This window comes from Beta vulgaris, chromosome 8 (assembly GCF_026745355.1).
Source record: "Beta vulgaris subsp. vulgaris cultivar EL10 chromosome 8, EL10.2, whole genome shotgun sequence".
Taxonomy (NCBI): domain Eukaryota; kingdom Viridiplantae; phylum Streptophyta; class Magnoliopsida; order Caryophyllales; family Amaranthaceae; genus Beta; species Beta vulgaris.
The window spans coordinates 21,275,021-21,287,551 of NC_079209.1; the positions used below are offsets into that span (position 1 = coordinate 21,275,021).

At 38.2% G+C, this 12,531-nt stretch overlaps 1 protein-coding gene across 3 annotated transcripts; it reads left to right on the top strand.

Annotated features, from left to right (window-relative positions):
- The first annotated feature begins 706 nt into the window (after positions 1-706).
- Positions 707-8,687, top strand: LOC104883829 (protein MEI2-like 5). 3 transcript variants are annotated; one of them, XM_048635333.2, is made up of 13 exons: positions 722-1,158; positions 2,727-2,771; positions 2,859-2,999; positions 3,082-3,548; positions 4,236-4,394; positions 4,487-4,603; positions 4,704-4,855; positions 5,813-5,901; positions 6,004-6,955; positions 7,046-7,130; positions 7,234-7,302; positions 7,653-7,832; positions 7,998-8,687. In XM_048635333.2, exons 2-13 carry the CDS (start codon positions 2,741-2,743, stop codon positions 8,127-8,129), a joined length of 2,574 nt encoding a protein of 857 aa, XP_048491290.1. In that variant the 5' UTR covers positions 722-1,158; positions 2,727-2,740; the 3' UTR covers positions 8,130-8,687. The 3 variants fall into 3 exon arrangements, with proteins under 3 accessions (XP_048491291.1, XP_048491290.1, XP_010666690.1); XM_010668388.4 differs by having other exon boundaries at positions 724-1,158; positions 6,007-6,955; XM_048635334.2 differs by lacking the exons at positions 7,653-7,832; positions 7,998-8,687 and adding an exon at positions 7,452-7,630 and having other exon boundaries at positions 707-1,158.
- The last annotated feature ends 3,844 nt before the right edge of the window (positions 8,688-12,531 follow it).

The window sequence follows — 12,531 nt, forward strand, 5'->3', positions numbered from 1 at the left end:
TTCCGGCAGCCCCCTCCCTTACTCTCGTCGCGCGCGCCTCCCCTCCCCCTTCGTCGCGCCTCCCCTCCTCATCCCTCACTCTCATCGGCACCTCCCCTCCCCCTCCCTCACTCTCGCCGGCCCCGCCGCTGTTGCTGTTGTTTTCGCTGTTGTTGTTTCTGCTGCGGAAAGAGGACCGCGAAGGAAGGAGGGAGGGGGAGGGGAGGCGCGACGAGAGTGAGGGAGGGGGAGGGGGCTGCCGGAAAGGCGACGTGAGGGAGAGGGGGTTGCGGGCGAGGAAGATGGGTTGCCGGCGAGGGGGAGGGGAGGGGGAGGGGGTGGGGCTGGGTTGGGTGGTGGGTCTAGGGTTGGGGTTGGGGTTGGGTTAATTAGGTTATTTAGATTAATTAGGTTAATTAGGGTTTAATTAGGGCTAATTAGGTTGACTTAGGGCTAATTAAGTTGACTTATGGCAAACTTGTAAATATAGGCTAACGGAGCACTAACGTCCGTTAATAGTAAGGGTATCTGGTGAATTTTTTTAAAAGTTAAGAGTATCTGGTGAATTTTGAAAAAAACTGGGGTATTTGGTGAATAAATTTTTTTGTCAAGAATATTTGGTGAAAAAACCGATTAAATTAATGCACTACTTTCTTTTAAAAAAAAAAAAAAAAACATTACATAATCCACCCCGGACGCCAAACCCAATTTAAGTAGAATTGATAATTCCACTATTTCTCCGCTTCAAAATTTTCTCTCTCCTCACATCAATCATTCTCGACTTCTCTCTCTCTTCCCCTGTCTAATGTCTTCCTCCAATCATACATCACAACACTTTGAAAATAATTTCAATTTTCAAGTGAAGAAGAGAAAAGAATTTTAGTGAGAGAAGCAATCTCTAAGAGTAAGACCAAAATTACCCATTAATCCAAAACACAAAACCCAACAAATTCTCTTTCTTCACGTCTCTCTTTCATTTCATTTCCTTTTTTTTTTTTCCTTTTTCTCTTCCTCTTGGAAAAAAAAAGATCAGTTTTTTTTTGTGCTTAATTTTGAGTTTCGTGTCAAAATTTGTTGATGAAATTTCCTTTATGCATGTAATTGCTCTGAAACTCTCTCACATTTGTCCTGGTGTTTTACTGACTTCATTAACTCCGATTCCGTTGACCTGTTTTTAGGGTAAATATTCTCTTGAATTTTTGTTGTTCTTAAATTATAATTAATTGGGTTTCTGAATTTTTATGTGGAATGTGTAATTTCCCTCTTTTTTTATTCTGGGTATTTGTTATTTTCTCCCCCAATTTCTGGGTTCTGCTTGGAATTGAATTTTAGTGTGAATTTTGTTAGTTATAGTTATTAATTTAGGTATAGTGAAATTTTCTGCTTTTTAATTTTCATTTCATTTTTGTCACAAAAATTGTCATCTTTTTCCTCTATTTCTTACTCAGTTATGGCAGCAAGCTTAAGTTATTATCTGGGTAGTTTGGTCATAGGTTCGATCCTTGGTGTGCTCATGACAAATTTATATGGAAGAAAGATCAAACCTTGGAATTTGTAATGTTTTTGAAAGGATGATGTTCTCAGTTAAGAGTTTAAGCCACCTGTCCTTCCTTAGAACTGAAAGACCTTGTTTAATTTCTGAGTTTTTGAGTTAAGATACCTTGTTTGACTTTGCTTATTAGTTATTACTACCACTTTCCTTGATCAAGTGGTACACATGGTTTCTCTTGCTTCAAGTTTTAGTCTTTCTGATCTGCTATCTTGCTTTGGTTTTATAGTATATATTAAACACGATTAAGAAATCCCTTAATTTTCTTTCTAGCAGAAAATTTTGTTTGCAATTTTGTGTAGGTATTCTTTCTGGCATTTTGTTGGGTTGTTGACTATATTGAGATACAAGGGTTGTTGTGTAATTTCTCATTGCTGTTATTAGTGTCAGCTGTTTTTGCTTGCAAATTACTAATTGCTATTGGATGTACTAGATGATTTAGCATTTTTACAGTTTACCATACCAAAGATTATTTTTTCTCTATGCATGTTGATTCCTGGTGATGCTAAAGTTTTAATCTTTGTTGAAATGATGAAGCCCTTTTTTATGTTTACATGGTTAGATGGTCTCTGATATGACATGCAAGTAAAATATAGAGCTTGATTTCTTAAGTAAGTGAAATATGTTTCAGTTGACTCCTATTTTGTGTTGCGAAATATCGTCAATTTGTGAAATTGCTTGAAATTGGAGTTGTGATCCCCAAAGTTATTAATCGCGATTCAAATCTTAAAATCTTACGATTTTACGATTCAAAATATGGTAGACGATTCGATTCGTGATAATAGACGATTCTATACATTTCTGTTGACTAGCGAAAACCTCGCAAGTTTAAATCATGCTAACAAAGAAAATAAGAGATATATATTGTTAGTTATTGCCAATATAGTGGGTAAACAACTACTTTTTCCAATTTTTAGGTCTTTTAACTTATAATTTTAGCATATTCAAGGAAGATTGAGTGCAATATCTTGATTATACATGTTTGTAGAATCTTACGATTCTACGATTCGATTTCATGATTCGATTTTAAAGGTTGTTTTCGATTCAAACTAGAATCTCGATTTTAACAACATTGGTGATCCCCATTTGTAGAACTTTAAGTATGTTAAGCCTAAGTTAAGTTGATGTGCTTCAAGAAGTTTGAGTTATTTTGTTGTATTTATTGCTGCTATCCTAACATAGTGTCCTCAACTGGCAGAGAGTAACTATTAGATGGTTCAGCATGGTGAAGATTCCATTTTAGGTAAAATTTTTGGAACATTAACCTGCTGTGACATGTGAAATCATTGGCATATGTTTAATAATTGCAATGCATGGATGTTTGTGATAGGCTCTTGGAAGATTCCATTAGTGGGTAAACCCAAAGTTATGGGAACTAATCCATGGAATATTCGTCAAAGCTCTGTGTTTCATACCTCAAGCGACGCTTCCTTATTTTCCAGCTCATTGCCTGTTCTTCCTCATGAGAAGTGTAAGCATCTGTAATCAAACCAGAGACCGTATTTATTCTCCTTTTGTGTTCATTGAGATCTGATTTTATTGCTTGTATGCAGTAACCACAAATGATCCCGGGAATGGTCGCCAAGCTGCTGATGATGCCGCAGCAGGATTGAATAAAGTGGACCCAGATGCTGAGGAAAATGATTTAGATGACGATATTGTAAACCTTACATTTGGTTATGTGCTACCTGGCGATGAAGATGAGCTTTTTGCTGATATAGCGAATGATTACGAGTTTACTGCATCAACTAACCAGATGGATGATTTGGAGGAGGGTGATTTTTTCGGTAATTTGGGAGGGATGGAGCTGGAGAATGATATGCAGGATAACTTAAGCCTAGATTTGTCCAAGATCAGCCTCTCTGATGGCATGACTGTTAATGGAATGATTCACTATGGCCCTGCTAATGCGGGATCTGTTGCCGGAGAGCATCCATATGGGGAGCACCCTTCCCGAACTTTATTTGTCCGTAATATCAATAGCAACGTGGAGGATTCTGAATTAAGAACTCTTTTCGAGGTAATTTGGTGTTACTTTACTTGTGGTTAAGTACTTGTTTCACTTGGCTGTCACTGCTATATGTATCTCCTATAATATGATGCTGTATCCTGGATTGGTTTAATATGTGCTCGTCTGAAGTAGGATTATCGTCATACCTATTTACCAAGAAAAATTTGTGCTGGGAAGCCTAATTCCTAGTCATAGTGGATAATGACTTTCTGCATCGTTCCTGATTGTTGAAGTCCTAATAAGATATAGGAAATTAGTAGTATTACCAGCTATTATCAAGTACGAGTAATTCTAAGTAGTACCCATCATATCATTCCACCTGTGTGTGTTTTTATTAACAAATTGAACTTCTGATTACAGGAACTTAGTAATGATTTTTGGGATCTTAGTTTGGTTACCTTTGCGGGCATTTTTTCTTCTTGTTGGTGACATGCTGATTGATCCGTGTCTACAAATTTTCTGCTTTTTATGGAAAACTGCTTGTTTCTGTAGGGGTGCTTTATATTTCATCATTTGTTTTCCCTTTTGGTTAATTTTGGCTCTTTTTTGTTTATGGACGCCCCAATAAATTGAAACTGTCCTGATTGAAGCTAGCTGCATTGCTTTTGTAATGATGGTGAACGTGATACTTTCTTCTCTTACCACCATGTTAATGCTGATTTTTGTATTTCTTTATGCTGTCATGGTCTTCAACAGCAATATGGTGATATCCGAACTCTGTATACAGCATGCAAACATAGAGGCTTTGTGATGATATCTTATTATGACATTCGCGATGCTCGATCAGCCATGCGGGGATTACAGAATAAACCGTTGCGTCGACGGAAGCTTGACATACACTTCTCAATCCCTAAGGTTTAGAAAATAAATTTTTGAATAATTCTGTGTATTGCATTTAGGTAACCTATTAAGATGTTAACTGATCTTCTCTATATGGACCTTTTTAGGATAACCCGTCTGAGAAGGATGTTAATCAGGGAACACTAGTGGTCTTTAATCTGGACCCATCAGTTTCAAATGAGGAATTGCGTCTAATATTTGGGGCTTATGGGGAGGTCAAAGAGGTGATCACATTTTCTGTTAATTGTGCTTTGAGTTTATTAGCTTCGATTCTTTAGTATGCTAACAATGTTTCCCTTCCCTTGCCCTTTCCCCTGGAGACAGATAAGGGAGACACCACATAAGAAGCATCATAAATTCATTGAGTTTTATGATGTCAGAGCGGCAGAAGCGGCACTCAGGGCATTGAACAGGAGTGATATAGCTGGCAAACGCATAAAGCTTGAACCCAGCCGTCCTGGTGGGACACGTCGAAAGTGCGTAGCTTTTCACTCTTGCACCAGTCTTGGGCTTGTAACATGTTCAAATTATGTCCCTGCTAAATTAAGACAAATCATTACACTTCCTATCAATTCATGGTTTAGCATTGAATTTATGCTTTCCTATATGTATGCATTTTTTTAAGGGAATCGGGTGACGTTACCATGCAATTTATTATGTGAAGGCCTTGATATCTAACTTTTGGCAAACTTCCATTCTACTGTGCATATTCATAAAGTCCATCCCCCTTGTACATGTGCCTCTTTACATTTGCCTTTCTGTCTTAATTTAGCCTATTAGCCATTGCATGGGTAAACCTGCTTGCTTTTGAAGCCTTTCCTCTCTATCTCACTGTAGGGGGCTACAGGGATAATGTAAGGGGAGTGTCGTTATAGGCACAATTGTGTAGTGGTTTGGTGTGGTTTTATTCCTCCTCCAAATTTACGTGTTGTGGTTGATCTTTTAAAACTTTTCTCGATTCATGATAGATCCCAATGGATAATTTTCCCTTTAGATTGGGGAATGTACTGCATAATGCCATGTGTGTTCTGAACATGTGTTTACATACTGATACTGCTTAGCTTAGTAAGTTTCCAGTTTCCTGAAGAACCAACTTGGATTGAGATATTTTTGTTTACATGTGAAAAGTGTACAATAACCTATGTTAGATCCCAAAAATCATTGATCGTGATTTTGCCATTTATGAACATGTATTTGTTAGGGAAGATTCCATGTTGGATTTTTCTACTGACCTTTGTCTTAAAGAATGAAAAGTTCTGACTTCGTCTAGTGATTAATTGCTTGTGATGTTGCAATCCTTGAATTTTGATGACCCTTTTGTGTTTTTATCTGCATTTATGTATGTTTAATGAGACTGTTGCATGGGGATTGGAGGCTTGATCCTTTATCACAATTTGTCCACAAATAAGGTTCTGATTGATTTGTAATGCCAGCTTGATGTTGCAACTGAATCAAGAGCTTGACCATGAAGAATCTCGATTTCGGCATCATGTTGGCTCCCCAATAACCAACTCTCCTCCTGGTAATGTCATGTGATTGACCTCTTGTGATCGGTTTTCATATGGGAAATTTATTTTTTTTATTAATGCTGTTTGCGCTATGGATCTAAGTCTTTATCTCGTAGCAGGTAGTTGGTTGCAGCAACTAAGCAGTCCTGTTAAACATAACTCAATGCACACTTTAAGCAGATCCCCTGGATACAGGACAATGAGCCCTACAACCAACAGCCATCTAGCTGGATTGGCATCCATACTGCACTCTCAAGCATCTGGCTCACCGAAGCTTGCACCGATTGGCAAGGAATTTGGTAGGGGAAGCCATATTGAGCAAATGTTTCCCAATAATTCTGATCAGAGAAACAATTTACACCCTGCACATTCGTTTCCAGAACTAAAGTTAGGTGGCCAGCTGTCTGGCTCAGTATCATCATTTGGTGCATCCACTTCAAATGGATCTGCCATCGAGACACTATCTGGGCCCCAGTTTCTTTGGGGAAGTCCCACTACTTTTTCAGAGAACTCGAAGTCGACTGCCTGGGCAGCTCACTCGGTCGGGAATCCTCTGTTATCTAATGGCCATAGGCATGGATTTCCTTATTCTAGTCGACACGCTCCTTATGCCAGCTCAGCCCAGCATCATCAGCAGCATGTTGGATCGGCTCCTTCGGGTATCCATCATCTAGAAAGGCACTTTGGCTTCTTTCCAGAATCACCGGATACATCATACATGAACCCTGGTGGCTTTGGGGGCATGAATCTACCTCCTAATAATGGTAGTTACATGATGAATGTCGGTCCTCGATCTGCAATGCATGCTGGTATTGCAAGTAACATGTCTGAAAGCAATTCCCCTAGCTTTAGGATCATGTCTTCACCAAGGCTTAGTCCTGTTTTCCTTGGTAATGGTCCATACTCTGGGCAAGCAGCTGGCATGGAGTCTGAGCGCAATCGCGGTCGACGGATTGAAACTAATGCAAATCAGGCTGAAAGCAAAAAGCAATTTCAATTAGACTTGGAGAAGATTGCTAATGGTGAAGATACCAGGACAACTTTGATGATTAAAAATATCCCAAACAAGTAAGGATGGCATTTCTGCACTTTATTAGAGGGCATTGTGAACTTTTCTGATCATTTTGTCTAATTGGTTTTTCTTTGCCTTGGATCTAGGTATACCTCAAAGATGTTGCTAGCTGCTATTGATGAAAATCACAAGGGCACTTACGATTTTATCTATCTGCCTATAGATTTTAAGGTAACTTTGTGATAGGAAGAGTAAAACTATATTCAAGATTCAGTTAATAAAAACTGTTTACCTTTTTTCTCTAGCTAACTGTTTCTGTATAATACGTCTGCAGAACAAGTGCAATGTAGGTTACGCATTTATCAATATGCTGTCTCCGTTACACATCATCCCATTCTATGAGGTACTACTTTCTGTTTTAAGTGCGTTTTTGGGTATCCCTATGTTATGCTTTCGAATAAGTGCATCAAAACTCAGTATTGGTTTTTTGTCATATGGCTGATGTATTCTTTGAGGGGTGTATCAATTTCTCTGAGTGTTTTGTTTGATCAGGAATCCTTACATTGCATAGTTCTCCATCTAGCCTAACTATGTTAAGGGGAGTACTAGCAACTTGCAAGGGACATTCATCCTCACTTTTCCTTTATCTTCCTTTCCTCATTTTACTTCAAATCATCTGGGAAAAAAATAGAAGTTATGACCTTTTTATTGTAAACAAAATTCTGATCTTTTGATTTGTTTCTTGTGATCTAGGCTTTTAACGGGAAGAAGTGGGAAAAGTTCAATAGCGAGAAAGTTGCTTCCTTGGCATATGCTCGCATTCAGGGAAGAGTAGCCCTGATTGCCCACTTTCAGAACTCTAGCTTGATGAATGAAGATAAGCGCTGTCGACCAATTTTATTCCATTCAGAAGGTGATGAAGCTGGCGAGCAGGTGCGTCCTTTCTTTTTTCTTGAGCTGAAATGATGCTATCTTGCTCCTTCCAGGCTGCAGAAACCCTAATAGAGTTTCCATGTCATGTTTTCCTATCTTTTGCATTACCTTCCTCTGCATGCAGAGGAAATCTGAAGTGGGTTTTCTGGTACATCGTTTTTGTAGATCATCCAAGAGCATATGCCTTCAACTAGTTTTAACATTCAGATACGTCAGCCAAATGACTCAGAACCAGGCGATTTCTCAGGAATCACCGGAAAGGATGGTCTAGAAGAGAAACCCGATATGCTTATGTAGGAGTAGAAGTGGCTCACCATAACTATACTCTGCAGGCTGGCTAATCGGTGCTAACTTTGTCGTTACTCGTATATATAATGTTCAAGTGTACAAATTAGGAAGAGGTTGATAAAAGAAGTTGCTCTTTAAAATGCATTGAAGTATCTTTATTGTGTTTTGGATCCGGACTCGTCTGTTTTTGCTTGAAAGCTCTGGAACCAGCAGCGGCAGCCATGGTTTGGCAGATGATATTCGGGACCGAAGACTGAACAGCTGAAAGCAAATTTTCTTTTTCCGGAAAAAAAAACTTGTGTCAGCCATCGAGTGGCCTGCTGAAGCTGTGAATATTTCCCCCTGCTTTGTTTTTTCACGTCAGGGTACCTAAAATTTTTTGCGATTTCTGAGTCGGATCAAATTGTGCATATATGGTATCCGTGACTCGGTCTGTATGGCTTATGGTTATAGTCTGTAACTTTTGAGGATTGTATTGGCACGCTATTTACAAGCCTTGTACAGTGGGAAAGGACCATTGTCATGGAACTCTGAGACTAATATATAAAAAATCTCTCTTTATTTGAAGTATGATGTTTGATCTCTGTTCTCTTAGTCACACCTTGTTACTTGTGAATTTTGATATTTATATGGCTCGTTTTCTTGCTTGCTATTGTTGTAACTTGTAAGAAAATGAAGACAAAACACTGGATTGTCTGGATGTGCAGGTTGTGGAAAGTTACTGGGTCCATGATTATGACAGTAGTGGTACTTTTATGCTTTCAGACTGCTAGTGATTACATCTATCTTGTCCCCTTTTTTCTAAGTACTATTTAGGATATGTTTTGTCTGAAATGTATTTAAGTAATCTGAATATCTTCAACATATTATGATTTTGATGAATTTTCAGACTTTTCATTGAATTTTGGTCTTTACGATTGTGGACTTCTTGACCTTCGGGTATAGATCACCTTTAACCCCACATTTGGCATTGTATGAAAATTGAAGGATTTCAAAACTTCTTTCGATAAGATTTTTTTACTCTCTTTCTCATTTTTTGATTTGGAAATGCTATTAGGATTCACAGGAGAATCATGATTCAATAAAAGTATAATTTAAGTCCAATGGACCAATTAAGTTGGTCTATAAAAAGATGAGAAGATTGTTAAACGTCGCCCTGAAATTACTTAAATCGCCCAAAATTTATTTTTATAAACAATTTTACCCTTTCCTCTTTTCCACCCACCACCACCACCACCACCTAATTTCCCACTGCCTCTGCCACCTCCACCATCACCTACCTCCCACGACATAATTCTCCACCGCCATCAACTCACGCGACGTCCACCACCTCTACCTCCACCCCCAACAGTGAACCCTGTGTATCCTGCCATTGCACCATGAATCGCACTATGTGCTAGTAGCTTACAGTAAACATTATTTGAGAACAAGCCAATGTATTTAAGATTTATGACCACTCCTGCTGCTTGAAGTAATCCTACAGAAACACAGCTCTGAAATTTTTTTTAAAATGCGAACGTACAGCTGGACGTTCGCCCCATGGTTCGAACGTCCGACCAGGACGTCATGGCCAAACGTTCGAACCATGGGGTGAACGTCCTGGCCGGACGTTCGCGTTTTAAAAAAAAATTCAGTTTTCTTGAGCTTTGGGAGTTGAACACTTACAAGGTGGCTTACCGGACTCCCTAATCTTGTTAAGATAAAGATTGATTATGGCAAGGGGCTACAACATCTCTCATTGCTTAGAGAACTACAATTTTTAAAGTCGCTAACATTGTCTGGTTTAAGCAATTTGGAGTATATAGAGGAAGCTACAAGGACCAATAGTAGTAGAACATTGGCAAACTTTCCGTCCCTCGAATATCTTAGCATAAGCAATATGGGCAAGTTGAAATCATGGTGGAAAGATGAAATGATGGAAATTGTTGTCAATCATCATTTTTGCGCCTTTATGAATTTCCATGACGGATTGCTGTAAGCTCGCGTCATTTCCTCCTTGTCCACGGGAGAAAAAACTATATTTCGGTGGTCTTGATGAAAACTTTCATATAGTCTCGTCCTCTGTTCATAAGTACGAGCCAACAATGTTGAAGAAGGTGAATGTTTTCGAGAATGTCAGCCATCTCAAATCACTACCAATGAGTTCTGTGAGGGTGGTGGAGTGAGATGCGTGGGTGGTGGTGGAAGGCAGGAGGTGAGGGAGATGGTGGTGGTGGTGGTGATGGCGGCAGCCAAGCAGGCAGGAGGTGAGGTGGATGATGTTGATTTAAGAAAAAAATGAGGAAGGTTATAAATGTAATTACATTGTTTTTTTGGGCGATTTTAAGTAATTGTTGGGCGATGTATAGAAGTTCAGAAAGATGAACATGCACCAACTTAAAATGCAATTAAGCATATCAAAAATCAATTGTAATCACAAACACCGCGTTTTCTTTTTTTACTTTAACTGTAAAACTCATAACATGGAACTTATACAACATAAATATATCACTTATGGCATTATGTCATTTAATATGAACAAATGAAGCCTCGTGTTTATTCTATGCAACTCATTATTTTACAACTTGTTTGATTTTATACGAACTTTTTTAAAAATATCAAAAATATTTTTATTTTTTATGGAAGTTTTTCTAGATGATGTGATCCTTTCTAAATTCATTTCTTAATTTTTATAAAATTATATTAAAATTTCCAAACTTATATGAGCTAATCTTAATTATTTTAAGCATAACTTAAGTTTTAAAAGTTAATTTATATAAAAATTTAGTAAATATAAGTTCAACCGAACAAACTCTTTTAAGGAGATTTTTATGTGACTGGAGTGGCTAAAACATGTATCCAATAGCACGAGTCTATTTGAGATATTTATTTTTGCTATATTACAATTTATTTGGGTTTGCAAATGAGCCAATTTGTTTGTGAACTACTTGTGAAAGAACCTAGTCAGAACATTTATTAAGTAATTGAACAAGCCTAAACAAAAATTGAGTCAAAATCGAAAACCCTCACATTTGACTTGCAAATATTCGCAAACAACTCGCTAATATTTATAATATTTCAAATGTAAAGAATTAGGCCTTGTTAGGATTTATTTTCGTTTTAGTAAATCATCAAATCACTATAGAAATCATCTTTTCAATTAATTTATAGTCATTTTCTCTTGATGGATGGAGAGGTGGTAGCTCAGTGAAGTATCACCCCGAATTCCAGGACATTAATACCCAGGGTTTGAATCCTCATCCCAATAATATATTGGGACATTTACTTTTGGGTTGTTTAGCCTTATACCCAGCTTGTGAGTTGGTGTGCTCTATAGGCTAGTAGCCTGATATGGGTTGATAATCGTATCAATTATCTTTCCAAAAAAAAACAAGTCATTTTCTCTTTCATTTGGAAACATTTGGAATTATTCATGTAAATCCATGTAGTTAATGACTTAAGGCGCTTCGTTGGCTCCAATCTTCAAAGCACAGTTAAAGTTGCAGAACTCATTTACAGCTTGTTGGAGCTCATAAATTAGCTCAATATATAAGTAAAAACGCTCGCAATGCAAGCAAACTCAAACAGACGAACATAAACATGCTCACCGTGAAGCTTCATTGCTATAATCTTCAAAGCACAGAAAGTTGCAGCTCGTTTGAGCTCATAAATTAGCTCAATATATAAATAAAAATGCTCGCAAGCCAAACTCGAACAACCGAACTGTTATGACATATGTGATAAAGAACAAATAACGAATGCAAACCAAAGAAAAATGCACACAGATTTAACGTGGTTCACCAACAGTGTGTTGGCTACGTCCACGGGAAGAGAGAGACAATAGTTTTATTGATGAAGAGGAATAATAGATTACAGATGTGTTAGCACTAATGACCGCACATAAAATAAATTAGGTTAAAATCTTATTTATAACCCACTTAGGAAAACGCTTCGCGTCAAATGTCCGATCGGGCGACATCTGTCCAATCGGGAGACCTATTTCCCAACATAGACTTGCTCTCGGGCACGATCAGGAGACCTTCGCCCGGTTGTTGTTCGCTACTACGCCCGATGCCATCGGGCACCCTGCAAAGTAGCCTATTGGACATATTCATCTCGGTCCCGATCGGACGGCCCTGCGAACATTCGGTCGAACAGATTCAAGGCATATAATTCCTACATGTATCCACCTTGACTTGAATTCTCTCACAATAAACCAGAAAACCAGATAATAGATGCATTGATCACAACGCCTAAATTCTCCTTGCAACCAGATTTGCCCTGAAAGACAATCAGAACCATACTTGTAACTTAAGGACACCAGATTACCCCCGAAGGTCCCCATACTTACCCCCAAAGGGCAATTAACAGCTTCGAATAATTTGTAAGTCCAAGCAACCTTAGAACTTACCCTATGGAACCAGATTCGTAC